Genomic DNA, 27,328 nt, shown 5'->3' on the forward strand with positions numbered 1-27,328 from the left:
AGATGTTTGTCATTTCTCCAATCACAAATGCAAACATGGTTTTATGTTTACGCGGCGCGATACGCAACGCAAGGCATAAAAAGACAGTATAAGTCATTATAATCCATAATTATGTCCCCACTGGATGCAACAAATGCCTCTTTTATAATGGGTTTTAATGTTTTTGTCTCGTCGCTCCGCCCGGGACACGGCATCACAGTATGGTAGGGGCGTAACATTTCTGTCACACGCTTAAGGCATTCGGCCAATCACAAAGCACTGGATAGCTGGCCAATCAGAGCACACCTCGCTTTTCAGACCGATGAGCTTTGTAAAAATCGACACGTTTCAGAAAGGCGGGGCATAGAGGAGAAACAATAATGTACAGTATGTGGAAAATAATGTGTTTTTTGAACCTTAAACCGCATAAACATTTAATTACACCAAATACACAATTTTTAGCAACATCATATGACCCCTTTAATATATCAATGACACTACATCACATAGTATTACTATTGAACTAATCATATAGCACATCACACCTGGTTATCAGAGGTTACACAGATCTAAAAAAAAAAAAAGTTGGCATTAGTATTGCTAAAATGTTAACTGGTTTGTAAACAAGTTCTAAAATCAGCTGCCACTTCCTACCAACAGCCAGGAATCTGCTTCACGGTGATGGTGAAGTAGGCTAAAAACAAAATCTGCATAAACAAAGTCCCCCCTGCCACCAGCTCAAAATACAGCTGAGCCTTATTCCAGCGCAACGAATGACTGTCGCAATGAAGGACCTACTCTGGTTTCTGAATTCAAGTACTAACATTAGACAAGCTGAGAAATGTTGCATCACACAACAGTTGTGAAGCAATCATGACTCTGAGCATGCTGATGATACACAGCGTGCTCGCATGTGTCAAGAGAAAATCAACAGGGGTGTATTCCAGAAAGCACGGTTAACTTACCATCTGTTAAACCCAGAACTCTCGGTTGATTAACCCCAAACCTTGCTTACTCGAGGTATGTGGTTCCAAAAACGCGTCCGGGAGTAAGTTCATTCAACTCAGAGTATGTTCCTGATTAAGCATGCTGATAGCGCTGAAGTGAACTAACCCTGGAACATTACCTGCTCCAGAGCAGGTTATCTTCAGAGAGCAAGTTGCTATGGTTACTTACATACCCTGAAAGTTACCTCTGATTTTGGAAGCGAAAGCTGAGGTTATCCGCTCGCTTATCCTCAAACATACCTGGGTATGTCACATAACCTGCTTTTTGTAGCAATAAGAGAAACCTCAATATCAAAGCGTTTTAGCATTCAGTTCCCTGTTTTGACAAGTGAATTTAATCAAACACTTTTTGCAATAAAAACAACACCATAAACTGGATATTAGTGAGTTTGGTAATCGGCAATGCGGATACATAAACAGTTTAGCTAAACGAAGGATGTACACTTATAAACTGACATTTTAAAGTGTAAGGCTTTGCCATTTACAACACAGAAAGGAAGTGAAATCTGTTTGTTTGGGTATCCTGATAGGGTCCGACATATAAACACTGGCTCAACCAATGGCACGAGTATAGGGCGGGACTACCTGCTTAACTGACCAATGGCAAACAGGGAGAGTTTGAAACATGTTTGTGTTCTTTGCTGCCAGTGAAACAGACGCATTTAAAGCATTGCTGGTGGTTATGACAAGTAATCAATTTCGGTTACTAGACATTCATGCAATATTCATAACATAAGTATGTATACAGACTTGTAAGCTGCCCGCACGCAACTAAAGAAAACAAAAAGCCTCTTCCCGTGACCTCTTCCAGCTGTAACACTGGCTTTCAATTCCCAGGCCTAATAAAAACCACATGACACTTGAATACCTCGCAATGGTTCAGAACGCGTGTGCGTGCACGCAAAGCACACGATCTGCGCTCAACGCAAGATGACGTCACGCCGACGCAACGCGATGACGTCACGCGACACGGCAAATGCTAACATTGTGTGCTATAAACACCAAATAACGACAGTTACACGCTTTAAACGTTGAATGGTGAACAATGCTGCCAGTTATAGTAAGAACCCGTCTAATAGACGCCGAGTAACGTTAAGCAAACATCCTTTGAATTTCGCAGTTAGTTCCGGACGTCGTTAGCCGTTCAGGCTAGCTAACGTTAGACAAAGCTACTCACACTAACGCTTCGCGACTTTACAAACACTGACATCCGCCACACAAGTCTGGGCGACAAATACTCACTATTCCGGATTCATGGTGTGTTTGTGTCGTTGTCGTTGGGTTCAGCAAGCGACCGGAGTCTTCTCTGCGAGCAGAGGCGATGGTGAAGAGGATGACTTTCTCTGGTTTACCGCCTCAGTGCTGTCTTCTCGTTGGATTCAGTCACTTGACGGACATTACTGACCATATAACGCAAAACACTGTTATTCTGTTCTGCTTGTCTTGTCTTGTCTGTTCTCGATCTGCCCCTCGCTCGAAGCACAAGATGGCTGCGCAGGTGCGGCAGTGACATCAGAGGACGTGGCATTACGGACTGCTCTCTCAGACACAGCCCTCGACTGAGCTTGTCATGGGGAAGCTTCATGTACACAAAATGAAGTGGTCGGGTGGTAAACCACATTTTTTTAATTTTATCAACGAATTTAAACAATACTGTAATATGGTATATAAATGTAAAACAAAAAAAGCTCTCAGGACTTCTACCATTATCTGCACATTTGAAATAGACCAGTAAACTGTACCGTCTTCATTATTTTAGTTGTTTTATTTATTTATTTATTTTATGTTTTCTTTCTTCCTCTGGCTAATTTTTTATTTTACTTGTAATCTTGTGTACTGATGGCATTTATATGCAAAGTTGTATTTCTCTTACTGTTGTATGTGTTAATATGCAATAAAAAAATTAAAAAAACAACCCTCAACTAATCAAATAAGCTTATGAACTATATATATATATATATATACACCCAGCGTCATTGTACTGTAGTGTTTGTAGCATGAGAATCATATAAAAAAATCAAAGCAAGACGATGCTTTGTAAGTAACAATAAAAAATAAAAATATATGTAATAATAAGAGTACTAGCTTGCAAAATTCCAAAGAAATATCTCAATTTTCTAATTTCAAAATCATTAAAAAATGTGCTATTGACTTTTTTTCACCCTATTCACCTGTAGTGTCTGTTGTCCCCTCCAGAAGAAAATTAATTTCTTGTACAATAAAAAAAATCACGCTGTGCTTTGAGGTCAATGAAAATTTCCTGAGCTGTTTAACAACAAGTAACTATTTAAAAGCAATTCATTCATATTTTTTAAATGGCGATGTCTGGCATTTTCCAAACCTCCCGACATTTGAATTCTCTGATATACAACTTTACCAAATTTACAGTGTAGAAAAAAAGTTGAAAAATAAAGATATGAATCACAAAGGATGAAAAGTTCTCTCTTATACTTCTAGCAAGGAAAACACTGTATATGCAACATTTTCTATAGTGTAATTTTTTGTCATTTGTTTGAACTGAAATCTCATCATAATACTTTCCAGGAAGTCCAGAAGCTCATGACCAGAGATACCGGGATAAGGTATCTTCCCTCTGGATGTGATCTCTTTATTCCAAAAGACCACTGTGAGACATGAGGAATAAATCAAATTGATTTAAGTTTGTTGGTGGGTAAATCTCATAAAAAACATATCCGGGTCATATTTTTCCCACAGACAAAAACAAAAAATGTACAGGTGCATCTCAATAAATTAGAATGTCGTGGAAAAGTTAATTTATTTCAGTAATTCAACTAAAATTGTGAAACTCGTGTATTAAATAAATTCAATGCACACAGACTGAAGTAGTTTAAGTCTTTGGTTCTTTTAATTGTGATAATTTTGGCTCACATTTAACAAAAACCCACCAATTAGCTATTTTTAGGACCATTTCCACCCAAACAGTTTGCGTTTTACTGAATGTTTGAGTTTTTTTTTTTTTATCTCTTATTATTCTCATTGATGATTCTAATTAGATTCTTATTAAAGGAATAGTTCAACCCCCAAAAATGAAAATTTGCTAAAAAACATAACATAATGTAGATGTGTTTGTTTCTCTATCAGATCAGATTTGAAGAAATGTATCATTGCATCACTTGCTACCAGTGGAAAAACTGCATATTGATAAGAAACATTTCCCTCCTGATTTAGACGAGACACATTTTTACTGGAGAAGGCAACATTATAGATAGAGAACTCGTATTTTAGCCTGAACCAATGGTTTGAAGTTAAAAATATCTCAATGATGTCTCAGTGATTTGACACACAGCTTTCAACCTCACGAATTGATGTTGATGGATTGGAGTTGTGTTGATTACTATAATGTTTTTATCAGCTGGTTGGACTCTCATTCTGACGGCACCCATTCACTGCAGAAGACGCATTGGTGAGCAAGTGAAATTTCAGCAAATGTTCATTTTTTATTTATTTTGTTTTTATTATTATTTACTTTGCAGTAAGGTTATGAAAATTGGGGCCAGAAATGTGCTCAATGTTCTATGCGCAAAAACTGTTTTTCTTCTGATTTGACAGGTGTTGGGAGTTTCACCAGTGTATTTGTAATTATACAAATTGAACTTATGAAAAAACAGTGATGCATTTTACAACAATTCTCTGAATTACACTGTTGACAAGTACTGTATAAATACTGTATTAGAAGCATAAATTGGACTGACCACATCACTCTTGGTGGTATAGAAGAAGTCAGACAGACTCTCTATGGCCATCCTCCTTACAGGCATGTTAACATCCATATTCTTCTGCCTATAGTAGTTACTGGAATAGATCTTCTTAGACAGGCCAAAGTCAGCCACACAGACATGTAGATCATCCCCCAACCATGGGAACATCACCATAGCGGGTCGCTTTGAGGAAGCTGTGTAGATCTCCATGTTTCATGAATGGAAGAATAACAAGCAGTACATGGATGGAGGACTCCGGATCCCGCTCTAGTGCGACCCCTGGTGGACATAAATAACCTTATATCAGGGGTCTCCAACCTCTGTCCTCCTGGAGGGCCGGTGTCCTCCAGAGTTTAGCTCCAAATTGCCTCAACACACCGGCCTGGAAGTTTTAAGTATACCTAGTAAGAGCTTGATTAGCTGGTTCAGGTGTGTTTGATTATCGTTGGAGCTAAACTCTGCAGGACACCTGCCCTGCAGGAGTGAGTTTGGTGACCCCTGCCTTATCGTCTGTCAGCAGCATTTATCCATGATGGTCAATTAAATTATAATACTGCCTTATCCACCTTATCTTGCAACGTGGAAGGTAAATGATGACTAAATGACTAAAAGAATAACATAGTGCAGTAAACTGAAAAAACTATTTGCATTACAAACCTGATGACTGCTGAACATCATAATATTGGGAAGATGCCAATTCCATTATTACACATTACAGTTGCTATGATCCATTTAATTCTTACAGTGGTACAGCCCCCCATAATTATGCAGGTCAAAGACAAGCAGGAGGTAAAAGTCAAGCGTATCCCACTGTTAATATGCAGCTACAGGCATCACCAGGGGAACTTGTGGAAGTTCACACTTTGCACTTGGACAGGCCTATACAGGCCACAGATGACCGGTTGCCATGGAAACGTCTGTGCCCTTTGAAATCAGGTTATTCAAAATATTCCACTCCAACTTGATATAAATTATACATTTTAGCCTAGATTTCAAACATGAAATAATAATTTCATTCAGGGGAGACATACCAAGCAATTTAACTACACTCACATGATCAAAATGCTTCATAATTTCTGCCTCTTTGAGGGAGGACTCCAGATCTTCTTTACTGGGGACTACATCTACAATTCAACAGGATATTTAATGGCATTACAGCAAGAAAGCGGTTGATTTAATTAACTGTGTAAATTGCATTGTCTCAAGCTAGTACTTAATTCTAGATTAAGATCATACTTTTTAACTTATCAGAATCGTATATTTTACTGTCACTTGCTCTCTGCATTATATACACTATATAGCTTGAAATGTTTTTACTGCCACTCTGATGTCTTGTCCTCTTTGAGGGGAAAATATGCCCTCGTAGACGACCCCAAATTCTCCTGCAGATTTGCAGAATGCAAAATGACAATCAAAATACTGTTTTCAGTCAAATTATTCCTTATTAAATTATACCTTTTTTAAAATTACTTAATATAATTTTAAAACAGCTATTAAATGATCACTTCATGTATGGGTAACATATGCATACAATTTCCAAATACCAATTTAGGTTATGCATGCTTATATTCATATACATCTATATAAAATTTCCTATTTATTATTTAAAAAATGTATATTAAGTACACAATTTTGTCTAAAATGTATTTGAATGTACTGTGTATGGGAAAGCGTACACTACCAATCAAAAGTTTGGATCGGTATAATCTTTTTTTGTTGTTGTTTTCTATTTGAATATGTTTTAATTTTATGGAATATATTTTTACATTTGATATTGTTTTAAAATTGTATATTTTAAAAGAGATTTTTTTGTAAACATTTTATATATATTATGTAATTTATTCCTCTGATGGCAAAGCTTCAGCATCATTACTCCAGTCTTCGTTGTCACGTGCTCTTTCTAATATGCTGATTTGCTCCTCAAGAAACATTTCATATTATTATCAATGTTGATATTTTTGTGGAAACTGGATTCATTTTTTAAAACAGGACTCTCCAATAAAAAATAATGGATGCATTTCAACCTTTTCAAAAGTATGTTTTTTTTTTCTGTGCAGACAAATTTGCAAGACCCATAAAAAAAAGATCAGTGTGACAGTTTGTTTATACCTTTTCCAAGCTTCTGGCCCATTGTCAACTTTGTACGTTCCCCCATCACATCTCTAAGATCACACAGCAGCCTTTCACTCATCCCTTCCAACATCTCAACTGAGCCTGACAGAGACAGAGACATGGTAAAAATGGAGAGTGAGGGTCGAGAATAATGTACTTTTTAAGTAACTAAAAATTTAAAATGTATTAAAATATCACATGTATCTCAAAATGTCCGAGGGCCTGCTATCAGAAGTCAGAATAATTCTCACAAAGTTAATATATCCACATTTTTTGTGGATATATTACATAGATATAAAGAGGCTCCTGGTCCTCTTGGGCAAAACGTAGGTGCAGTAGAAGCTCTTGGGCATCTTGTTTAGGGATCCAGTTGGTCCATAATGTTTTGGGATCCTTATTCAATTCCGGGTTACAAGCTTGGTAGACAGCGTGTGCATAGTCCTTTCCAAGCTGCATTCATGCTTCCTTCCACTTACATTGACCAAAAGAGAAGCAAATCATTATTTTGATTCATTATTCAAATGTTAATTATTCAAATTTACCAGTATTAAACAATACATCTGTTAACCTGTTTTATTTGTTTATTATCTGTATAACTATTTTTTTTAAGAGTAGACTATACGTTTTTTTTTCAGCAAGAAAGCATTAAATTGATTAAAAGAAAATAACATTAAAGACATTTATAATGCTATAAAACATGTAATGTTATAATGTTATACATAAACGCTGTTGAAATTTCTACATTTCTACAAAAAATGTATCACGGTTTCCACAGAAATATTAAGCAGGACAGCTGTTTTCAACATTGATAATAATAAGAAATGTTTCTTGATCAGCAAATCAGCATATTAGAATGATTTCTGAAGGATCATGTGACACTGAAGACTGGATAATGATGCTGAAAATTCAGATTTGCTATCACAGTACTAAATTGCCACTTTAAAATATTAATTAAAAAATTTAATAAAAACATAAATAGAAACAAAATATAGGATTCCCCCCCCTGTAAAAAATAAGTGTAATTTTTACTGTAAAATTTTGTAAAAACGCTATGAAAAAAACTGTTAACAGTAAGTTCCCGTACTATATACAGGGACACTTCATGTAATTTTACTTCTAAATGCTGTTAATTTGACGCTATCACAGTACTAAATTGCCACTTTAAAATATTAATTAAAAAATTTAATAAAAACATAGATAGAAACAAAATATAGGATTCCCTCCCCCCCCCGGTTTCTCAAACACTGTTTTACCGAACTCTTATAAGAGACTTTCTTCAAAAACGTTTGAACAATAGTGTATTTATATCAAATAAACAATTAATAATAAAAATGTAATTATGAACACTGCTAATTCTGGGAAATGGATCAATGAATTAACCTTTTTTTTTTTTTAAGAAAATATCTAGCCTATTATTAAACATAATAAACTTTAGGTAACAGACTTTCTTTGTTAAAGTCATTGTTTGTATTCATGTGGAACACAAAGACTTTAATGTGTGATTATTATATTAAAGAAACTGCCACTTAACAGCTTTTGATGCTGAGAGTAGTAGGCTGCGCTGTTTACTTGAATCAAAGATTTCGTCTGAAATTAAACGCACTTTTATAGTGGTTTATTACATTTCCATCCTATAATAGAAGCACACTCCTCAGTCTTACCTCTGATTGCACTGTAAAAAATAAGTGTAATTTTTACTGTAAAATTTTGTAAAAACGCTACAAAAAAACTGTTAATAGGTTAACAGTAAGTTCCCGTACTATATACAGGGACACTTCATGTAATTTTACTTCTAAAAACTGTCAAATTAACAGCATTTTACTGTAAAATTACATGAAGTGTCCCTGTATATAGTACGGGAACTTACTGTTAACAGCTTTTTTCGTAGCGTTTTTACAAAATTGTACAGTAAAAATTACACTTATTTTTTATAGTGCAATCAGAGGTAAGACTGAGGAGTGTGCTTCTATTATAGGATGGAAATGCCCTACAAATTGTAATGCGTTACACTACTTTTGAGTTACTTCCACCAAAATATCCACAGAAGTATTATAAAATGCCAAAATGTAGTTTATTGCTGCTCACATCCAGTGGAGGATAATGTGGTAGGTCTATATAGCATAAAATTATAAACAAAAATACCCCCAGGATTTCCTATATGTTCCTGTTTTTTTGGTGTCACTTTCATTAACACTGAAAAATAAACATTAAAAAACTAAATAATTATAATCATAATAAATAAATAATAAAAATTGCCTAATATGTGGCCAAACAATTGATATTATGGGGAGGGGTCAAGCTACACAAGCAAGCAATGCGCAAACTGTGCGCAAGATTTATGTCAATTCACTTTAGAGAAAGTGAAAGTAAAAAAACTGACTGCGCGTTCTAACGCTGCATTAATGGCGCATATTGTACAACGAGAGACAATTGTATAAATTAATAGACCTGTTAAAAAAAAAACTTTTTAAAAACAATAAGTAAATACATTTTCAATAAGGAGTAAGCTAATAGCCTAAATTGTAATTATCCTCACAGCGCGTCATGCGGTTTTTGATGCGTTGTTTTGACAATATCTCTGGCTATTGTTCACACATGATACAACGCATCTCCGTTTCCGCAGTCATCTCAACCAAATTCCAGCAACAGGAAATAGAGACTATTTTACCCGCAGATTTGTTTTCTCTGGTGCTGTTTTGCGGTGTTGGTAAATTCACCACTTAATTTTGAGTTAAAATATGTTGTTGTAACTTGCGTTACTGGGATTGTAACGAGTAATATTACCCACATTTTATTAGTAATGCATTATATTACTGCGTTACAGCAAAAAGTAATACACTACTGTAATATCGTTACTTTTGTAATGCGTTACTCCCAGCACTGCTGATGACCACATATTTCCTTTAAAACAAAACTGCTAAATACTTGTAAACACACACTATTGTACATTTCTCTTCAACAACCACCAGGTTGGATGCAATTAAGAATTTGAAAACAATTTTATTTCCCAAAGACATGTCAGCTGTAGTGTGTTAGCTGACATCAGGACTTTCCAAAAGCAATTCACTGTCAAATAATGACATTTCAAACAGTGTAAACAGGGCCAAAGATAATATCAAATCAAATAGTTGAGTCTCTAAACAACCAGTCACTCAAAATAGCTATCACACACACACACACACACATTCTTCTGAACTGCTGAGAGTAAATTTGCGTCTGTATTCTGTCCCATACATGGATGAAAGATGTTATATAAATACAATAAAAATACATTTTCAATCAGGTATTTTAAAATAAAATGCTAACACTCAAAGTTCATGCGCATACTCTATTTGACAGATTCTATGCATTTTCCATGTTCTGTGATATTGGCTACGTTCACACTGTCAGTTTTTTGGGATTGACAACCACATTTACTTACAGGTGTGAGTCTCGAAATGTCACATTCACACAGCAACTTACAGTAGCTTCTCGGATACTGTCTGTATGAATGTGCAGCGGGAGTCAAACCCGTATTCCTTACCAGTTACCATAGCGACAGTGACCAAAGAAATGTAAAAAATGGCGACGTCCATAAAACTGAAAGTGTTATCACTTTCTGACACGACAAGAGTCCAATCGAGCCACAAGTTCATTCATCAAATCATCATGAACTGACAGCAGCTTTTATATTTGGGAGGAGAGCGGAGCATTTTAGTCGTGCACAGAACACTCTAAATAACCGCCCTGTGCGTGAACGTAACCGTATTAAGGACTCAAATACAGGACTGACAACTATTCTGCTGCTGTGTGAGCATGGCCATTAAAGCAGGGCTCTTCAAACAGAACAGGCAACCACTGTAACATTACTTGGAGAAGCATCATTGGGATCATATTGTGCAAACGATATCCATAACTAAAAGGTTGCCTTAATGGAGAAATTTTGTGCAAAAATGTTTATTTTCTCCCATGCTTTTGTGCTGTTTTGTCTGCTTGTTAGGTTGCATAACAGAACATAATCTCCTTGTAACACAGCAGTGTCATTTAAAACTGAATGCTCCTTCTTTCATACTCTGAAAACTTTACTGTACTACTGTACTATTTTACATATCTTTGAGATACCATAAAATCACTGCAGCAACCAACTTGTACAAACAAGGTAAATTAGGTAATAACACTGCAAAGGCCACATGTATATGATTTTTTACTGAAAATGTCAAACAAGAACTGACCATTACAACTGTCTATTTCACTTTTTCAGACAAATGTTCTGAAACTAAAAATGTCTCTAAAAGAAGACGGACTGAGAATTCATCTAGTCACAATCTCCTCGTCATTTGTTGTGATATGGTCCACACACACACCTCACTAGTCCGTCAGCACAGTGTTTAACGGGGGACGGTCCTGTATAAAAGCAGGTGCACAGGATCCCTCACTGTAACACACACTTCTCTTTCCGACTTCCATATTTCCTGCGCCTCATTTCTAGTCCTCTCTCCAACCTCTCGTCCTCTTCAAGAGCCCTTGGGAATGAGATGACAGAGAAAGAGTAAGAAAAAGAGAGTAAGTCAGTTGTGGTTGACCATAGAAATGAATGTTTCTGTAAGACTCTTATGCTCACCAAGGCTGCATTTATTTGATCAAAAATACAGGAGAAAGGCTACTATTGTGAAATATTATTATAATTTCAAATATCAGCTTTCAATTTGAATATATTTTAAAATGTAATTTATTCCTGTGATGCAAAGCTGAATTTTCAGCAGCCATTACTCCAGTGTCACATGGTCTTTCAGAAATCATTCTAATATGCTGATTTGCTGCTCAAGAAACATTTAAATTCTGGTCTAAAAAAAAGTATAGAGTATATTTTGTAATGTGAATGAATCTCACCCTCTCTCTTTGGCGTCTATATCATGCACAAGCTCGTCTCTCTGGTTGACTAAAGACACCAGCTCCTGCAACAACAGCTGCTCTCTGGTTTTATGGGCCTGGGTTTTCTTCCATTCTTCAGTTTTACAAAACAAGCAAGACCAAAATTTGAGGATAATGAGAGATTGCCACATGCCCCAACTGATTAAACTACTTGATGAGTGCCAAAACATCTTTAATATGTAAAAACACATGCATATGCTCCTAATTACATGTGTGCATTTTCTGGAATTCCTAGTGATATAGTTCTCCATTTCACATATATTTATGTAAGAACAGTCGTACCTTCCACAGCCATTAAATCTTGAAGCTCTTTCTTTAGCAGCTCAAACCTCCTCTCCAAATCTTGCTCTTCTTGTCTATCACACAGAAGGAATGATAATTAGCAATGTATCTTAAATCAGCCACTGTTCAAATGAGAGGTCATCATCTAAATGAGTACAGTGAAACACAAAGTAAGTGAGTATAAGTGTGAAAAGACATACAGTGACTGCAGATGGTCTTGTCTCCTGATCAAAGCGTTCTTCTTGTTGACCAGGGTAAACCACTCCTGAATCAGTGTCTCTTCTTCTACACGATCACTACCTGTAAGTGTACGATAAGAGCACAACTTCATCACGACATACATAATGAACTGTATTGTCATTTGCTTAGCACAATGCATCATAATCTATGATCTATGTATGTGTGTGTATATTTAGTGCAGGGCGATATAACGGTTCAAATGGTAAACCGGTTAGAATTACGCACACGGTGTGAATAAAAAAAAAAACGGTTAGAATTATGCACACCTTGTGTGAATTTAAAAAAAAACAGCATACCAGTACAAGTGGCTAAGCAACAGACAGTGCCACCTGCTGTCAGAGAGTGAATTTGCATTCTCACGCAGCCCGTCTGCAGTTTCTGTTATATTCTGTTTCTGATTGTTTTATTTAGCATAATTTCACATAGCTAAGGTCAGACCATTCTGTTTTTGCTTTCAATTTTGAAATTATACAATCTACTTTACATCAAAAACTGCTCCTACTATAATGTCGCATGTTTGTTTGGATCGTGAACTGTTTCATGCAATCTGATTCATATAAAGGCACAGTCAGGGACAAACCATGAAACCTCCAGAATCCTAAAAAAAACATGATACAGAACTTCGGTCATACAGCCCAGCACTACTATTTCTTTATTTAATAGGTTAATATATTACGGGAGGCAGGATGCAAGAGTTCAAGCGTAAGCTTTCATTTGTTGCTTGATAAAAATAGGTTCTCAAACTACTTTAATCAGTGATTTACCAGATTCCAAAAGTCTTCTCAGTTTCCTCTCCACAATGTCTGCTCTGCGATCTATCTGCTTCTGTTCAGCCTCCAGCGCCTGCATCTCACTAAGTACATATTGGCTGCCATCCTGCAAATACACAATACACATGCAAATACTCACACCCATATATACGCATTTTACAACCCTATCAAATATTGGTTTGGAGTTAGTTTACTATAAAATACTATTACATATTATTTCAACTGACTTGAGTCATCAAGCCACAAATAGAAAAGCGTTGAATGACCTGATTCCCTCCTGCAGTGGCCTCTCCAACATTCTCTACATTTTCTACACAAACAAGACAGAAGAACAATACGTCTGAATCCGATCATTTAAATGCATGCAATAGTTTACAACAGTTTACAATAACGTACAACCCAAAAATAATTTTCATAATTTCTTCTATTCTGCAGAAAATATGTTCAGCATAAGTTATGGATTTAACACGTCAGTGTCTTTGAACATAAAGTCTTTGAAAGGTGAGTTTTGAGTTAATTCTTACGTGACTCTGAACCTCCTTTGGCTGCTTCACTGTCTGCTTGGACTGATGCAGCCTGGGTAAAAAACATTATAATACACGGCAGCTCAGTAATATACTACTGTTTATAAAGTTAACTCAGTTATAAGAACATTTTAAAATAATCATCCTCACAAAGGAGACAATAATACAGTGCTCTGCATAATACAACCCAGTTCCAAAAACATTATCTCTCTCGTGACACATGAATCACACGTTCAAAAACATCCATTTTGCACTGTAAACAAGGGCCATCACAACACGCCAATACAGTCACACATGCCGGGTCCTGAGGTTTATATAATGATCCTGAATACTGTACAGGTTCGGTTAAAATGAGTTTCATGAAAAATACATGAAACTTAAGAGAGCACAGGCCATTTACAATTCACATTTCACTCATTATATTCTTTTAGGGTTGGACAGCTGTGTGATAATATTAAAGGTACATTACAGACAACATTTAAAATATTTATCTTTATGCATTATAGTTATTATTAACAATTTTGTGTGTGTGTTTCAAACTAGTCTTCAAGCACTGACCATACTATTAAATTTAAGACTAATAACATTCAATATCACATTACTGGTCAAAAGTTTGGTATAATTACAATTTTTTTCAATGTTTTTGAAAGAAGTCTCTTATGCTCACCAAGGCTGCATTTAATAATTCCAAAATACAGAAAAACACTAATATCGTGAAATATTATTACAATATAAAATAACTGTTTTCTATTTGAATATATTTTAAAATGAATGTATGATTTCTGAAGGATCATGTGACACTGAAGACTGGAATAATGGCTGCTGAAAATTCAGCTTTGCCATCACAGGAATAAATTATATATTCAAATATATTCAAATGTTCAAATAAATTCAGCCTTGGTGAGCATAAGAAACTTCTTTCAAAAACTATGGTTGAAATGTTTTACCTCTGTACCACTCTGCTGTTCGTGTGGTTCAGGCTCATCCAGTGACTCTCCCCGCAGCTTGGATCTGCGCTTTTTAACAAGGTCTGCATCCTTGAGATGAGAAAAAGCCTTTCTGGGTGGTGCCACTGGAGGCTGAGCGGCCCCTGATCCTCCAGCCTGGCTTGGGCCCTGCACTCGCTTTGTTCTTGGAGGTGGCACCAAAACACCAGCACCCTTGACTTCCTTTTCAGGGAAGCTACCATTGGTCTCTAGAGTGATGCCGCTGCTCTGGAGCCTTTCGGCACAGTAGCGAACAGCGGCTTCAGGGTCGGCTTCCTCCCTCTTCTCACCAACAGCGTAACTGGACTCGCTGCTGTTCTTCTCGATCTGTATGACACTGAGCTCCTGGCCCGTGAAATAGGTGCGGATCTGGTTGAGATACGTCATCACGATGAGCCTGTCAGGCACTGCCAGCAGCACCATGTCAGAGGGCTCTATCAACCTAGAGATGCCCAGTTCAGCAAAGCCATCAAACGCCTATGAATACACAAGGAAATATAAATTTTTTCTATTTCCTGATCACAGAGTTATAATCATTAAGGCAAGTGCACAGCAAAAATGGCCTTGTAATTTTTGTTGTACAGTAAAACTTGTACATACTGTTTAGACTTAAAATATAACAACATTAAATAGGGTCAGTCAATTAGATCACAGTCAAAGGAAATTAAAAAAGAAAAAAAGTCATTATCTGATTTGAAAATGGGTGGATCACCTTCTTGTTGTTGCGTTTAATGTCATATGGATCCAGCATTTCATAATTCCTAAAGACAGAATAACAAACAAATAAACAAAATACATAACCCATGTAACATTTATGAAATGAGCTTAATGCCTTCTTCCACATAAAAAACACCCACACTTTATCTGGATGGAAGTGATGCAGGATGGCACAGAAAGCGAGGCCATTTCTCCATGAGGTGCTGAAGTTTGATATCCGGACGCCTTTGCAACCTTGTGTGACATTTTGGCACCATTCCAACAGAGACTGACTTGAATTCACCAAGGTCGCAATCTAGAATAGAAGGCAAAGACAAATTAACTACCTGCTCATTGATGCCACTATGGTAATATAATCAACATAATTAAAAAGCAGCGGATTTAGCAACCTCTGTTTCACTGGTTGGTGATGTGTGAGCTGTGGAACTTCCCTGAAGGTCTATGGCATCTGCTGCAGCTCTTCGTTGATTAAAAACAGGCACTGTGGGCTCATTATTGGGCTTTTCTGAAACCTCACTTTGACTGGCTGATGACGAACTGGGAATGGAGACGTCTTCTGGGAAAGAGGCACTTAAACGTTTCTTCACGCGAGGCATTGGCACAGGAAGACTGTTGGAATCTTCAGCTGCTGCTTGTCTAGATGAAAGAAGAAAAAAAAATTAACAAAACTGATTTCTACATTCAAATAAACCAGTATAGCAAAAGCTATTCAACTCTTATAGATTTATCACTCGAGCCTAAAAAGAAATTCATATTTAGTTTCAAGATGCATAACAAAATTAAACAAGCACCAATGTCTTCACCTTTATCATATATAATCATTTATTTTTAATTTACATTTTGTACATTTTTCATAAAGACAAACAGTTTAACCTAAAAAGCCAAATCTTTAATGAGTAAATTAACCATAAACATCAATTGTTTTTGAAAACCCAAAATCAAAGAAACAGTATTATTGGTCGAAAGACTGTTAGAGCACCTCTAGTGACCAATTACTGCACTCGTTAAAATAAAAATGGGCATGTGTAATGTCTACAAATGTGACAACAGTTTATCTACAAAAACTTACCTACACACATCTAAGATAACACCTGTGCCATCTACAACCTCAGCATCTCCAGAATGCACAGCATTCATGTCTTCCTCAATACTTGGATATTTTTCAATTTGTTGCCCTGTTCCCCCTTTGTCCTCACAATGCTCACCAAGCGGAGCACCAGTCTTGGGTTTTTCACTGATATCTGTCACATCAGTTTCTATCTGCTCAACAGGTTCTAAACAAGACTCATCCATGCCTTTTCTGTTTAGCTCTACTTCATTGGCACTTGAGGTGGTGGAATCCTCAAGACTCTCTATCCCTGCTTCTGCCCTCACCTGTGTAGCCACTTCAACAGAACATTGTTCATTTTCTGAGATAGGAAGCTTGCCTTCTTCTGAGACTGCAGAGTAAGAATCTTGAGGTAAGCGTGGAAGGTTCTCATCAGTGAACTTGTCACTGAGTTTCTCTGAGCGGGGAATCGGGACGGTCATGCTTGTTTCACTTGGTCCTCCCTCAAGGACTCCTATGTCAAGTAAATCTACAGGAGGTGGTGGACAACTTGAGGGAACAGTGAGATCATCTGGAAAAGAACCACTGAGACGTTTCTTTACACGTGGCATTGGCACTGGCAGACTTGAATTTTGATGGCCTTCTGTTTTGTTAAAAATGTTGTCTGAACCTGCTTGAGATGGAAGAGTGGATGAAGGGGTTGGAAGATCATCTGGGAAAGAACCACTGAGACGTTTCTTCACACGTGGCATTGGGACTGGAAGACATGAATCTTGATGGTCTTCTGTTTGGAGAAAAATGTTGTCTGAATCTGCTTGAGAGGAAGGGCTGGATGAAGGAGCTGGAAGATCATCTGGAAAAGAACCACTGAGACGTTTTTTTGAACGTGGCATTGGGACTGGCAGACTTGAATCTTGATGGTCGTCTGTTTTGTTAAAAATGTTGTCTGAAACTGCTTGAGATGGAAGAGTGGATGAAGGGGTTGGAAGATCATCTGGAAAAGAACCACTGAGACGTTTCTTCACACGTGGCATTGGGACTGGAAGACTTGAATATTGACGGTCTTCTGTTTGGAGAAAAATGTTGTCTGAATCTGCTTGAGATGGAGGGGTTGATGAAGGAGCTGGAAGATCATCTGGAAAAGAACCGCTGAGATGTTTTTTTGAACGTGGCATTGGGACTGGCAGACTTGAATCTTGATGGTCTTCTGTTTGAAGAACAATGTTATCGGGATCTGCTTCAGATAGAGGGGTGGATGAAGGAGAAGGAATATAATCTGTAAAAGATCCACTGAGACGTTTCTTCACACGTGGCATTGGGACTGGAAGATCAGTGCATTTGATTTGCATTTTCACTTCCAACACCTCAGGAACATTCAAATCCAGTTGTACCTGATCTTTCACATTCAATTGATCACCAGCTTGAGTCTTTCTTGTGTCTTCAGACTGAGACATATTAGTGATGACAGTAGACAGCGTGCTCTTTTCTTCAAACTCTCCACTGGCTTCATCACCTTTGCTGGTTTGAGCTTTACTCTTCCGCCTCTGAGGAGCACGTAATTGTTTGAATGTGTCTTTTTGAGGCATTAGGGGAACATTTTCTCCACTGTTGCTCTGACATGATGCTATCATTTCTTTGGGTGTTGGGTTCTCTTTGGGTTCTGGTGAACAAATCTCAATTTTGGATAATTTTACCACATTTTCAGGAAAAGAAGCACTTGTCAGTGGGACAGGTATATTCATCAAGCGATCTGTTTCTAAAGATGTACCATTATCTGTGGCAGCTGAAGTGAGTGCTCTACCTGGCTGTACATTATGTGATGTATTCTGAGAATAATAATCAGCTTGTTTTATGACACAGAAGTTGTCGCTCTGCGCAGTTGGCTCAGCTGGATTGGAAATTGATGTTGATAACGTAATTGTCTCTTGAAGAATGTCTTGCTTCTTAGTCCTTCTTGGTGGCACAAGTTCTTTTGAACATGAAATGGTCTGTTCTGTGACAGTTCTTGGGTTATGAGAATTTTTTAAAGACAGTAAGGACAAAGGTGGTTTCTCTTCATCCAGCAATTCGTCCTTAGTCCGTTGGATGAAAAGAGAGACTTCTTGGACAAAATGATGTTGTGGCCTTAAGAACAAAAATACAGTATCACAACATTTATTTTCTGTTGAGATAATGAATGCACTGACTGTCCCATGACACACTTATAAACCACAGTCAAACACCCTTTTAAGCAAGCAACTTTACCATTACATGAAATTCTGCCTTCAGAAATTGCACATACCTTTACAACATGCAACCAGTCACAGCAACTGCGGATTTGGTAATAAAAGTACAAAAGATCTCAGCTTACAATCTTAGCTGAACAAATAAATGTCTTTCAAGGTGAAGTGTGTAATTTCTTTGTTTTAAAATGATTTCTCTTCCCAGATTCATTTGCAAACACAATAGTAACAGCAGTACAACAGTAAGTAAAAACAGTGGCGTTTTCAAAATAGTTTCAGTCTGCTTAAGCATTTCAACTTCTGTTTTCTGCATTACAATACCATGGTTTGGGGGCGGGACAACCCATCTGGCCAAACAATGAAAGAAGCGGCTAAAATGAAAGTGCAGCAGGAGTGTTGCATATCTGGACACAATCAATATTTCTGCAATTCCATTTGGTGCCACTAGAGTCACTGAAAGTACACACTGCACCTTAGGGCAAAAGGCAAAATTAGACACATGGACATAAATATTTAGAGGGAAACACACACACACACACACAAAATAAAAGCCATTTCAGTGCAAAGTGTTTGCAAATGTGAGTTGGGAAACACAAAAAGAAAAGAAAAAAGAATATAGCCATGCTGCCATTTGCAGGACTTGCAGGCTGGGTTTGATTGCAACACTCCTGAGGAACTCACCCATCCTCTGGAAATTTTGTTGCTGACAGCTCATCCTTCAATATTTTACATTCTGTCACAATCTCATTACCAGCTTCCTCTTGAACAGAAGTTGTACAGTCCTGTATCGAAGAGTCAACATCTGTTTTGTCCTCCTCCTCTTTAGTTATCTCATGAAGGTCAGCATCCGTTAAAGGGGGCCACTTCCTAATTAGGCAGAATTCTTCATCTTCAACAAACCAGCTTTCATTCTCTTTTGATGACAGCGATGTTTCTGAACAACCACTAACCAAACGCCACATGTAGGATTCAGCAGAATCAAACACCTCAGACTCCGCTGCCTCTGCGAGTGCCTCCAATGAATGATCGCATCCAGTGGCCATGCGAGTGCTGCCGGTCTCGAGATCCACAGAGGATGAAAGACTATCGAGAGGATCTAAAGTGTCCGTGTCCATGACCGATTCAGAGATAGAGGGCTGCAATATTGCTGCAACTGTCTCATAACTAAACGACAGCAACAATTGAGTCGTGAAAAGTAAAAGAAAAAAATTAAAGTTTTCAGAACAATACACGGCAACATATGATATTAATGAAAATGAATTACTTTAACAAAAGAACACAGAGTATGGGTATGAGTAATTTTCTTAATTTCTCAGGATATTAAAGAATCTTACAAAACTAAAAAATGAAACAGATCTACATAGATTGTAAGATTGTTTTTCAAATAAAATCAACGCAAACATGCTCAGTGATTTCACCCAGTTATGTTATGTGATCTTACCCTCTGTGAAAAACATCAACTATAGTCTTAACAAGACCAGAAGATCCTTCTTTTTCAGTGGAAGTATCATCTGCCTCCAAAACTTCCCATCCTAACGCTACAGCAGTCTCTCCAGACTCTGCAGTATCATTACTTTTACTAGCAGACTGCTCCCCGACATGTTGCTCTTCCTCCTCATGGTTTTCAATACTGATCAAGGATAGTTCAATAGTCAACATGGTCTGTGATGCGATTCACATGCGCCATGCATATCTCTCATGGACATGCACCAAAAGTGTTTTTAGGCACAACGTAGAGTGGAATTATACGTTAGTGAAGAAAAAGTCAGATAATAATCAGGCAATAACAAATCATGTTGAGCCATGTTTTATTAGATAATTTTGAATTATACAATGGGTGTTGTCTTTACATGAACAGGCTTGCATAAAGCTCCCATTAAGCCTCAAAATGTCAGGAAATAATATAATAATATAAGATAATTACATAATATAATATATGTAAAATAACTAAAGCAAAATAATTGTGGACTCAATTAATGTGCAAAACAACTCAATGTCAAAACAATATATTGCACATGCAAGAAAAGAACACAAATTTATAGTTCTAAAAGTGTTTTCACACACACGCACTCAAAACATGCTATGTAACTCACCCTTCAGCCAAGAGAATCTCATGAAAACTTCCTATATCTTCAGAATTGTCTTTAAAAAACAAAGAAAGAAAAGAAAAAAATCTATACATTTCTGTGCATACATACTGCTCAATGTTCAAGCCACACTCTAAAAGTGGGTCTCTTACCAGGCCCTGTTATATCCAGTGTTTGATTTCTTTCTGATTCTATGTATTGGGTAAATGTGGCTTCAAATTCGGTGTGTTCTTGGGTTGGACTTGATGGAGAAATTGCATATGTAGAAGCATCTGGGAAATCAGGAAGCCTTGTTTCAACTGGGGAACATGGCACTTCAGTGAACAGGTTACTGAAATCTGTTTCATCGGTTGCAGAGAATGGAGCCTCTAGAGAAGCTGGGAAGACGGTTGTTTTTGTACACTCTTCTTTAAGTCTTTCTGAGCATGGAAACCCATAATTGCTGGCATTATTAGGGCAGGTAGGGGCAAGCAAGTACATGGTTTTTGAATATTCTTCATTATCCTTTGTATAACTTAAAGACAAAACCAGTCTTTCTTTAAGAGGTTTAACCCATATGGGCTTCTGAGTGGACCATATGCTTTCTTGAGACTCTTTTATGGGCACAGATTTTACTGTAGGAACACCTACAATAAAAGAAACCATTGGACAAGAGTGCAAAATGCTGACTACATCTGGTTCTTTATGGAGATAGAAACCCTCCACTTTAACCTGAGGTAGAGAGGGGAAACCAGGTATGCAAGCTTCTCTTGGGCAGGTGGGTACTAGTGCAAACATCCTCTGCAAAATATATTTGTCTATTTCTTCATACGGAGTTGTGAAATTAAACTGGACAAGCAGCTCTGATCTTGGTCTCAGCGACCTCTCAAACAGGGGCCTTTCATCTTCAAACCATGTTCCTGTGTTTATTCTGTCACTTGATGAGAATCCCATGATTCTTGAAGTCTTTGGAATGCACTGATGAAGATCAACCATACTGAGAGGAAGTGTAGCTTTGTGCTTAGGTGCATATGGGAATCCTGGTATTCTTGCCATTGGTGGACAGGTTGGAGCCAATGCAAACATTATTTTAGTTAATTCACTGAGCCAATCTACTCTGTCAATAAGAACAACAGGTTGCTTTTTAAAAGATACATTGTACAATGTTTCCTTTTCAACAGACCAATCTAAATGATCTCTTTTAGAAGAAAATCCTATAACATTAGACTTCTTCGGGCAAGTGTGAAGCATGCGTAGCATTATTGATTCGGGCACAGCTGGAAAACCTGGAACACAGACCACTGATGGACATGTAGGTGCCAAAGCAAACATTCTATGACTGTTTTCTTTGCATATCTTGTCCATGTCCAAAACAACAGGGGGTTTCTTTAATGGATTTGACCACAAAATGACTGTACTCAAAGGCCAATTGGACATCTTAGGGGTCTGGATGCTCGGACGACCAGCTATATGTGAAATCTTTGGGCAAGAGAGACAAATGTTTTGCACGTTTGGGTCCATCTGTGATTTACGATGTGGTCTAGATGGAAAGCCTGGAATACATGATGCTTTCGGGCATGTTGGTGCCAGAGCTATAATCTGGGAGTCTTTTTCATCTTTAATGGGGTCAAAAATACCAGTCGGTCTATCTTTCAATAAATTGCAAAAGATTATTGTTTGATCACCAATGCACTCCATGCCTTCATAGACCCTTAGAGAAGGACATCCAGGGATTCTAGAAAGCACTGGACAGGATGGAAGGAGCTCCAACATATTTGGCTCTGCTTGGGGTTCAGGGATAGAATCTGGCATTTGTGCAGCATTTTCTGATACAAAGGTCAACATCTCATTTGCAGGCTTGGAATCATCCCTCAGTTCTGACTCAGCAAATGTAGACTCTTGAAGACTTAATTTTTCACATGATTGAATAAGTATTTCTTCACTCTTTGGTGCAGATGTGAAATCAGGAACAAGTTTTGAAGATGGAACTGTGGCCACCATCATTACAGGCATCTCTGAATACTCAATTGAGCTTTCAATGTGTAAAATTGGCTTTGTTTTAGGATGTTCTTCCAATAATGATGTTTCCATGCTCAGCCACTCCTCATGATGCTTTTCCTCTGGAATTGGGGTCTGTGAAGAAGTGTCAACAACAATGGATATTTCTGGAAAAGACATACATGGGGCCTCTGTGGGTCTCTTAGCAGATGGAAAGCCGGGAATTCTTGTTTTATTTGGACATGTGCAAGACAGGGACACCATATTTGCCTCATAGGGGGATTTTTCCAAGTCTGGCATTAACAAAATATTTTTTGTTGATTTATGTGGCTCATCCCAAATTATACTCAAATCAGTAGGCCAGTTGATAATGTCTGTTTTGCCTATGCTAGACAGCGCTGTTGATGGACATCCAAAAACTCTCGAGAACGGTGGACATGATGGAAGAAGATCTACCATGTTTGGGACACACTCTTGTTGCACTCCTGTAGGCCGATCTTCAGCTGTTAAAAGGACCAGACTATTAGGATCTTCTGTAGTCTCTTCTTCTTTCTTAAAACCTTCAGCAAACTGTTCTGGTCTGTCTTGCGATGCCCATAATACACCTTCATCCATGTCATCGTTTTCAATCAGAGGGTCTCTGTAATTATCAGAAGGTGGAATCTGAGCACATATGCTTTGACATCTGAGAAAAATAAGCATATAATCCAATGTCAGATGTGAGGTTGTATGGCAATACAAGATGATCTGACTGCATGCATCATTCCGATCACACGCAGCCATTTAACTGATTCAATATACGTGATGCAGGGCTAAATTGTCTTTGTTACACCTCATATGCTGTGCCTAGTTTTCACACCATCATGCATTTATGATATTTAAGGCCTAGGTGACCCAAAAAAATTACAATTATGTCATCATTAACTTACCTTCATGTTATTCCAAACCTGTATGACTTTCAATGTATGGACAAAAAAACTGAAGTATTTTTCAAAATATTTTCGTTCGTGTTCAACAGAAGAAAGAAATGCATACAGGTTTGGAACAACATAAAGGTGAGTGAATGATGGCAAATTTTTCATTTTGGGTTGAAAAATGCCTTTAAGAGAGCAGAGGACATACAGTAAATGTTATATGTAGGCGGAAAAAATCTGATGCAGTTGCGGCAAGGCAAAGCAATAAATGAATACTCTCTATTTTATGTTTCCTTGCAAAACTCACCTCTCCTCAACAGTCAGTAATAGTGGCATGTCTGGTATGGAGTGCCACATTCTGCAATGCATTTTCCTAGAAACAATTGTCAAAGTATGTCATGCACTATCCACTGACCGCAGGATGTGCAAAACAAAATGCCTTTTGAGCAAAAAACACTCGGGCAAATCTGAACTTACCCCCTCTCCAGAATTCTCTTTTGTCCTTCCTCACATCTTGCCCAAAAGTTCACATTGTCCTTGGTCTCCTCTAATGTAAAACTATTGTCAGAATTGTTTGCACTGGACAGGTCTATCTCCGTTACTGCTGAACCAAGCACAGCTGAAGTTTCTTGTTTACGGCCAACACCTTCTGGTGACTTCCGGCTATTATTTGCATGATAAAGAATATGTGGAGATTCTGAATATGTGGATGGAAAGCCAGGGGCATTGGACTGCTTTGCACAGGCTGGCATAATCATAGCCATGTCTTCTATGTGAAAATTCAGATGGTCGTCATATGTTTGATTCAAGTTTATTAAGGAAGAACACACCATGTCGGACTCATCCTTTGAGGTCCTCTTGTACAGTTGCTTTGCATCCAGAGGCCATGCACTTGAATCTAATGCTTCATTTCCCAACTCAACAGATGGCATACCTAATACCTTTGTAAAATGTGGACAAGATGGCATGAGGGAGACCATATCTGGTGCTTTCTTCTCAGTTTTTTTTCTCTGAGCAGATGGGAAGCCAGGCAATTTAGCCCTGATTGCACAAGTGGGGCGCATAGCTACCATTTCCTTGATGTTATCCTTTATTTCTCTGTACTTAGTTGGAACAGCATGTATGGACTGACACTTTCTGATTAATTGTTTAACCCATAGTGGCATTTCATTTACAGGCCACTGTAATTTCTCTTCAGATATTATGCTTGATAGCATCCCAGGTACATTTGAGACTGTTGGGCAAGAATGGAAAAGATAAACCATTAATTTGGGTTTTGGTGCAGATGGAAAGCCAGGAACACTTGCTTTCACTGGACAACTTGGCAAAATAGAATACATTCCTTTAAAACTCTCTTTGTCCTGATGAGCAATGTTTAACTTGTCAGATGTGTACATTGGCGGACACCTCATACAAAAAGCTTTCTCCTTAAAGGGCCAATTATCTATGAAATCCTTATCAATTTCGCTTGGGACTAAAGAGGGAAAGCCTGGCGTTTTAGCTGTCCATGGGCATATTGATAGAGTACCAGACGTTATTTGTGTTTCAGGGATGAGCCACGGTGATGAAGGAAATCCAGGAGTCCTTGCTTTTCTCGGGCAAGATGGTACCAAGCTCACCATCCCTGTTAACTGGTCCTCTTTCAATATATTTACAACTTGAGGCAAACTGGACTGGTTCCTTTGTGCTATTATCACAGATGATTGATTGTTGGATGGCCACGGTTGGAAGACATTTTGACTGGCAAGTACTTTTGCAGATGGAAATCCAGCAATGCAGGAAACTTTTGGACAACATGGTGAAATCCTGACCATACTTGGTGCAGCTGGTTTTGGAGCAGATGGAAATCCTGGAGCCTTGGGTGCTGCTGAGCAAGATGACCTCAGTGCAACCATCTTTCTTGCCGTTTCAAAATCCACCTTTGTTAAGGACATTGGCGAAATCTGTTGCTTGATTTCCCTAAAATAAAATACTAAATTCTCTTTAGGCCAGGTTTCATCTGTGCAAATGATTGGAGATCTTGAAGGTAAACCTGGAACTACAGAGACATCTGGACATAATGGAAGGAGATTGACCATACAGAACAGCAAAGATGGGAATCCTGGGATGCTGGCAGTTCTTGGACAAGTTAACTGTAAGGACACCATATTTTCTACTGTGCTTTGGTTATACAATGAGCAATCCATATCTTCAATAAGTCTTTCTGGTTTCTCCTTTTGAATGTACTCTTTCAGTATCTTCACAGACTCGTCCCAAGGCCACTTTGTGTCTTGAAAGGTTATAGATGGCATCCCAGGTGCAAAAGCAGTTCTCGGACAGGCTGGAAGAAGATATATCATGTTGGGAACAGATGGAGAACTGTCGACATTGGGTTCTTCGCCTTCATGTGCTTTCTTGCAAACAGGGAGAGCACAGATGTCCTGGTTCATCCTAGGTAGTTGGTCTACAAAAAAGTCTCCTATTTGATTCTCAGTTATGTCGTCAGCTAATATTGATGGCGACCAAGGAGAATGGGACTCTTTTGGGCAAGAGGGCAGCAAAGCGGCCATGCTTTTGGTGCTGAGGGACAGGGACATTAGAACAGAGATCAGAGGGAGGATGTAAAATGGATTTATGAATAATAATAAGCAAATGGACCGCAACACATACAGTATATGCATTTTATATTAATATAGCGTAACAAGCTTTAAATGTAACACAGTAACTATATGCTGTCTTATAACGTGCATCATTCCCCACTTACCCTTCACCAGTGTGATCTGACTGGGACATTTCTGTATTTGAGAACAGCTGTGGAACAGATTCTGGGCTGGCCTTTTGCGCTTGTATTTCTGCTAGTTGAACGCTACTTCGAAAGGGCTCTGCCTTGTCTTTATGAGGAATCATCTCATCTTCTGTCTGCTCATGTCCAGCTGAGTGTAATATGGCCACCTCAGCAGAGCTCTGTGAATTCTTGGATTGATTGATCTGATCCTCAGTTAATGGGCCGGTGAATGTAGGGGCCACAGCAGGTTCTGGGACAGTTTCGAGGGCTGCGTGGGTGGATACTCTATCTGTATCAGACAGCTCTGATTTTGACACCTCAAAATGTGTGACACCAGTGACAGAAGGTGACTTCTGGTCACTGGGCAGCAGAGAGGTCATACTCTCTGGTCTAGGAAGAAAACACATCAGAACTGATGAAGAGTGCTGGGATTACACCAAGAACAAAAAAGATCTAAATTATATGGGATTGCATCACCTTGAAGCAATGTGAATTACCTTTCTCTGAAATTAATAAAGTGTTAATGAAACACCATGCTGATATTTAAAGTATTTTAAAGCAATTTAAAAAACAAAACAAAACAACTGTTTCATGCTAGCATTTGTATAAACATAAAAATGCTCATGTATAATTTTTTTTCCTTCCTTCATTCATTCATTGCAATGTGCCAATTGTTTCAACATACAAACTAATCCAAAAAAAACAAATTAAGTGACTTTAACACTGAATTTAAACTAAAGAATCCCAAAAGCCTCAAAATGTCAATAACTCTAAAAATTTAAATTCAAAACTCTTTTGTCGCTTTTGTCACCTTGTGGTCAGTTGCCTAACTTGACTAAATTTATATCATAACAATGTTAACTTTTGGTTTTAAAATAGGGTTAAAGTCCTCACAAATGTAAGTAATCATTAACATTTATGATCAACATTTATAATCACACCAAAACATTCAGTTTGATTCCACATAATACAATACAATACAATAAAAAATACATTAGGCTGTTACAGTTTCATCCAAGATTTCCAGAAAAGTCAAAGAGCCAAGAGTTCTGTGTTCACACCAAAGTCA

General features: G+C 37.8%; 2 protein-coding genes and 1 pseudogene across 6 annotated transcripts in view; all 3 read right to left on the reverse strand.

Moving 5' to 3' along the window:
- The window catches only part of LOC107558403 (ras-related protein Rab-1A-like), an 11,301-nt gene extending 8,730 nt beyond the window's left edge, over positions 1–2,571 (reverse strand). Inside the window, exon 1 of the mRNA XM_016242068.1 lies at positions 2,518–2,571. Coding sequence (XP_016097554.1) covers positions 2,518–2,571 — 54 coding nt within the window. The remainder of the gene's footprint in view (positions 1–2,517) is intronic.
- An 860-nt stretch (positions 2,572–3,431) lies between these two features.
- On the reverse strand, positions 3,432–7,318 carry LOC107558404 (tyrosine-protein kinase receptor UFO-like; annotated as a pseudogene).
- Positions 7,319–10,089: 2,771 nt separating this feature from the next.
- The window catches only part of LOC107558442 (uncharacterized), a 37,884-nt gene continuing 20,645 nt past the window's right edge, over positions 10,090–27,328 (reverse strand). For 4 of the 5 annotated variants that reach the window (XM_016242106.1, XM_016242105.1, XM_016242107.1 and 1 more), the window contains 19 exons: positions 26,239–26,649; positions 23,973–26,054; positions 23,803–23,868; positions 20,757–23,266; positions 20,611–20,659; positions 19,959–20,147; positions 19,199–19,681; positions 16,317–18,419; positions 15,637–15,883; positions 15,388–15,542; positions 15,243–15,291; positions 14,492–15,007; positions 13,545–13,596; positions 13,287–13,330; positions 13,015–13,126; positions 12,211–12,310; positions 12,011–12,084; positions 11,687–11,801; positions 10,090–11,319 (listed from right to left, as the gene is read on the reverse strand). In XM_016242106.1, the coding sequence (XP_016097592.1) occupies positions 11,229–11,319; positions 11,687–11,801; positions 12,011–12,084; positions 12,211–12,310; positions 13,015–13,126; positions 13,287–13,330; positions 13,545–13,596; positions 14,492–15,007; positions 15,243–15,291; positions 15,388–15,542; positions 15,637–15,883; positions 16,317–18,419; positions 19,199–19,681; positions 19,959–20,147; positions 20,611–20,659; positions 20,757–23,266; positions 23,803–23,868; positions 23,973–26,054; positions 26,239–26,649 (9,448 nt within the window). In that variant the 3' untranslated portion in view covers positions 10,090–11,228. The remainder of the gene's footprint in view (positions 11,320–11,686; positions 11,802–12,010; positions 12,085–12,210; positions 12,311–13,014; positions 13,127–13,286; positions 13,331–13,544; positions 13,597–14,491; positions 15,008–15,242; positions 15,292–15,387; positions 15,543–15,636; positions 15,884–16,316; positions 18,420–19,198; positions 19,682–19,958; positions 20,148–20,610; positions 20,660–20,756; positions 23,267–23,802; positions 23,869–23,972; positions 26,055–26,238; positions 26,650–27,328) is intronic. The other variant, XR_001605478.1, reaches the window with a different exon arrangement.

The sequence above is a fragment of the Sinocyclocheilus grahami genome, unplaced genomic scaffold, assembly GCF_001515645.1.
Source record: "Sinocyclocheilus grahami isolate Dianchi unplaced genomic scaffold, SAMN03320097.WGS_v1.1 scaffold645.1, whole genome shotgun sequence".
In the NCBI taxonomy this organism is placed as follows: Eukaryota; Metazoa; Chordata; class Actinopteri; order Cypriniformes; family Cyprinidae; genus Sinocyclocheilus; species Sinocyclocheilus grahami.